This window comes from Delphinapterus leucas, chromosome X (assembly GCF_059928025.1).
Source record: "Delphinapterus leucas isolate spDelLeu-1000000601 "Yukka" chromosome X, BTC_Dleu_Yukka2, whole genome shotgun sequence".
Classification (NCBI taxonomy): Eukaryota; Metazoa; Chordata; class Mammalia; order Artiodactyla; family Monodontidae; genus Delphinapterus; species Delphinapterus leucas.
The window spans coordinates 66384489-66388596 of record NC_143150.1 but is presented as its reverse complement, the minus strand read 5'-3'; the positions used below and the strand labels follow the sequence as shown (position 1 = coordinate 66388596).

Below are 4108 nucleotides of genomic sequence, written 5' to 3'. Positions count from 1 at the left end.
TATGAGACCAACATAAAAAATGCATAGGAAATGTATGAATTTGAAAAAGAGATATATAACTTCCATTACCTACAGAGAACATAATCATTAACATATAAACCTAATAGAATAAACAGTCATATTTTAAAAACTATTAGGAGTTCAGAAAGCTTTCTATGCTTATGATCAACAAGAACACAAAAAATTAAAAAGTTATGGCACCCTTGCTATACTTAACTAGAAAATTAAATAGGAAAAAATAAGATATTTCTCAATATCTCAATAATAAAATCTAAAAGTTTCTAGGACATACCCTAACACAGAAACACAAAAATTTACAGAGAATATTTTAAAACTTTTAAAAAATATAAAGGAGATTTTGACTAAATGAAGACATACCAAGTCTATATTTGGTGTCGCCTCCTCTGAAATTTACCTGTATTAGAGGCTTTGGTTTTTTGGGAAAATGCCATTAATGCAGGGGGCGTAAAGTGCCTTGCCAACTGTACCAGGCTTTTGTCCCTTGACCTGAGCCAAAGCAGTGATCTTGTTCACCTCAATGACAGTGAGTTTGATGCTATGCCCAGCCTCCAAAGGCTGAATCTAAACACGTGTCAACTTTCCTTTGTCAGCAACAGGACCTGGAGTGCCCTCCAGAACTTGAGAGCCCTAGACCTGAGCACAATAAGTTTAAAAGATTTCCAGATTTTGCATTTTCACCCTTGAGGTACCTACAATCTCTCTTTCTCTCTAGAAATCCCATCACAGTACTCAGTAATATGGCCTTCTTTGGGCTGTATTCATTGAAGGAGCTCAACTTGGCTGGGTGCTGGATAGTAAAAATTGACAAATACTCCTTTCCTCAATTTCCAAATTTAGAGAGTTTAGACCTTGGATACAACAATATTCGGACACTAAAACGCAGAACATTTCAGTTTCTGAAGAAGCTCCAAGTTCTCATTCTCTCCCAGAACTGCCTGAAAGACATAGAGGAGAATGCATTTTCTGACCTCAATTACTTCTACAAACTTGACTTGGCATACAATATCTTGTCAAGTTTTCAAGCAGGCCTTTTCTTGGGCCTGGAAAATCTAGAAGTTTTGAATCTCAGTTTTAATAAAATTAGTTATGAAACCAGTAGGACCTTGCCATTTCCTCCATTTATGAACCTCAAGTCTTTGAAACAACTCAACCTAGAAGGACAAATACATGGAATTCAGGTTGTTCCAACCAACTTCTTCCAAGGGCTGAATGGCCTGCAGGAGCTACTCCTAGGGAAAAATCCCATGGTATTCCTAGACCACCTTCAGTTTGACTCCCTGATTAATCTCACAAAGTTGGATATCTCAGGAACAAAATCTGGAGACTGAAGTCTCAGTTTAAATATTTCCTTATTTCAAAAACTCAAAAGACTAAAAATGCTGCACCTGGAAAACAACAACTTAGAGTCATTGACTCCTGGCATGTTCTCTGGATTAGAAAGCCTTCAGGACTTCTCTTTAAGATTCAACAACGTAAGAGTCATTAATCAAAGTCATCTGGAGAATCTGAAGTCTCTGAAGTACTTTGATCTCTATGGGAACAAACTTCAGTGCAGCTGTGACAATGCATGTTTCAAGAATTGGTCAATAAACACAGCAAATGTCCATATCCCCTACCTCTGGAGCTATACTTGTCAGCAGCCAAATATCCAGAGTTTGTTGATAGATTTCGATGATTCTATGTGTAATTTTGACCTAGGAAATGTTTGCTTCTTCTGCTCCTTCAGTCTGGTCCTCACAACCATGGTCTCCTCTTGGTTCATTGCCAAGATGACTCCGTCTCTATGGTATGGGCTCTACATATTTTAAGCCTGGTACCTGGCCAAGTGGCAAAGGACAGAGAAGGAGTTCATCTATGATGCCTTTGTCTCTTTCACTGCCACTGGTGAACAGTGGGTATATGAAGAGCTTGTTCCAGCCCTAGAAGAAGGTGGCCAGCCCACTTTTAAGCTCTGTCTTCACCACTGGGACTTTGATCCAGGCATAGACATCTTTGAGAACATCCAGAATGACATCAACACCAGCCGGAAAACTTTGTGTGTGGTCAGTAACCACTACCTGCACAGTGAATGGTGCCAGCTTGAAGTACAGCTGGCCAGCATCAAGATGTTCTATGAGCACGAGGATGTCATCATCTTGATCTTCCTGGAAGAGATCCCAAACTATAAGTTATCCAGCTACCACCGACTCAGGAAACTTGTGAATAGGCAGACATTTATCACCTGGCCAGACAGTGTCCAAGAGAGGCCACTCTTCTGGGCTCGTATTAGAAATGCATTGGGCAACAAATCTGTGGAGAAAGACAACACACAGCTGATTGTGGCCCAGTGACTAGAAGTCTTTGTGACCTCAAATCCAATGTTGCCCAAGGTGTGTATCGACTAAGAGTGTGACTGAATGTACCTGCTCTGCAGGGAGAAGGTTGCTCATGACCATTATTTGGTTAATGTCCATCAGGCAACTGGAAGAGTGAAGGGAGCTGCCTGAGGAAGCTTCAGGAACAGTGTTAGGGGATGTAATCCCGCTATTAGAGGATTAGATATCTGGAAAGTAGGGCCCTCATATGTGCTTGAGAACATTGCTCAGCTAGTTTATCCAAATCAGTTCCTGTCAAGATAGATTGAACTATACTCCTTCTAAGAACCTATAACAACATAAACACCACACACAGGGTTTAATAAAAGCAAAAAACCAAAAGTTAGGATTCTGGTGTATTCTCCTTTAGGGCATGAAATTCCAAAGGCCAGCTTCTGTTTAAGTCAGAGCCCAAGCATTAGGAGAGTCCTAGTTTGGATCCATTGATTTACTCAATGGGAAGCAGCCTTGATGATCTAGCAGTGCAATGATGACTGCAGGAACTATCACCTAGCTGTGATAAAAAAGACTTCATAGAGCAGTTTCTGGCAGCTATTCATAGGGTTGTAGCCCCAATGGCTTCATGCTTCAAGCACCAGATACAGACCAGTGTCCTGTAGCAGGCAATATCTGTAGGGAGCAACACCCAGAATAGGGGCCATGGCTCTGGTAGTAGGCAAAAGTGCTACAGATTCCTGTAGGAAGGAATTTCTTACAGGAAAAGTGCAATAAATTCCTGGAGCAAGAGGGGCCATAGGGATCTAGAGGAGATCAGCCTATAGTGGGATTAGTAGGGTACCAACACTGTCCTTTTCTGATTGTCTCTCCATGAGGACTTGGTCTTTGCCCTTTATCCCTAAGACTCTGAGAGGAGTTTGTTGAGGAAGAAAGACCCTGATGGGCAGAATCTTTAGCAGCTGAGGTAGTCAAATGTCTACCTCAGTGGGTCCTTGCCAGGTCTCTCTGTACTACACATGACTCCCCTGTGTGAAGAGAGGTCGGCATGTTTGGGACAGGACTTTTGTTAAATTGTTAGTGAAAAATCCAAGGGCATTTGTGTGGGAAATTGTGAGTCATCAGCTGGATGTTTGTGGGTTAAATATTACATTGTTGCAGGAAAGGTTTACAACTGCCTCATGGGAGATGAAAGAAATATGACATTACTTAATTTTCTTTAAATCAAATGATATCTGATTTTGAGGCCCTGTTCTGCTAGATTGTTAAAAATTCTATCTTAGTCATTATGGGCTCCTCACTCTCACCCACTAACCCCTCATGTTCTTGCATAAAGCAAAAAAAGAAAAAGTTGGTGGAGGACTTGTAGAAAGGAAGTGCTCAGGAGTGAAAAACAGCTCTTTTATTTTTTGCATCCTGAAAAAATGGGGGGCAATTTCTCCAGTCTTTGGTCCACATTACCACTTGTATGCCCATCATCCAAGCTGGATCCCTGGAGTCTGAGGACTCTGCTGCCTCTGGGCTATGCTTGGCACTGCATTTTTTGCTGAAATTGGAGATAGCCATTTACCTCCCTGGAGATGAAATGGGTCTTGGATCCCACCACTCAAGGAAACAGCAAGTAGACCTCTGTTCTTTTCCTGGTCTTACGTAAACTTCACCTCTCTGGGTGCTTCAGTCACCATTCTGTGCCCTGTTCTCCTCCCATCACACACACACACACACACACACACACACACACACTGGCATGATTAAATAAACTAAGACAGGAAGACAAC

General features: G+C 41.6%; 1 protein-coding gene across 1 annotated transcript; it reads left to right on the top strand.

Annotated features, from left to right (window-relative positions):
• Positions 1–366: 366 nt before the first annotated feature.
• Positions 367–2351, top strand: LOC111178219 (toll-like receptor 13). Its single transcript, XM_022580737.1, is given in 2 exon segments — positions 367–655; positions 658–2351. Coding segments are annotated over 2 exon segments (1983 nt in total).
• The last annotated feature ends 1757 nt before the right edge of the window (positions 2352–4108 follow it).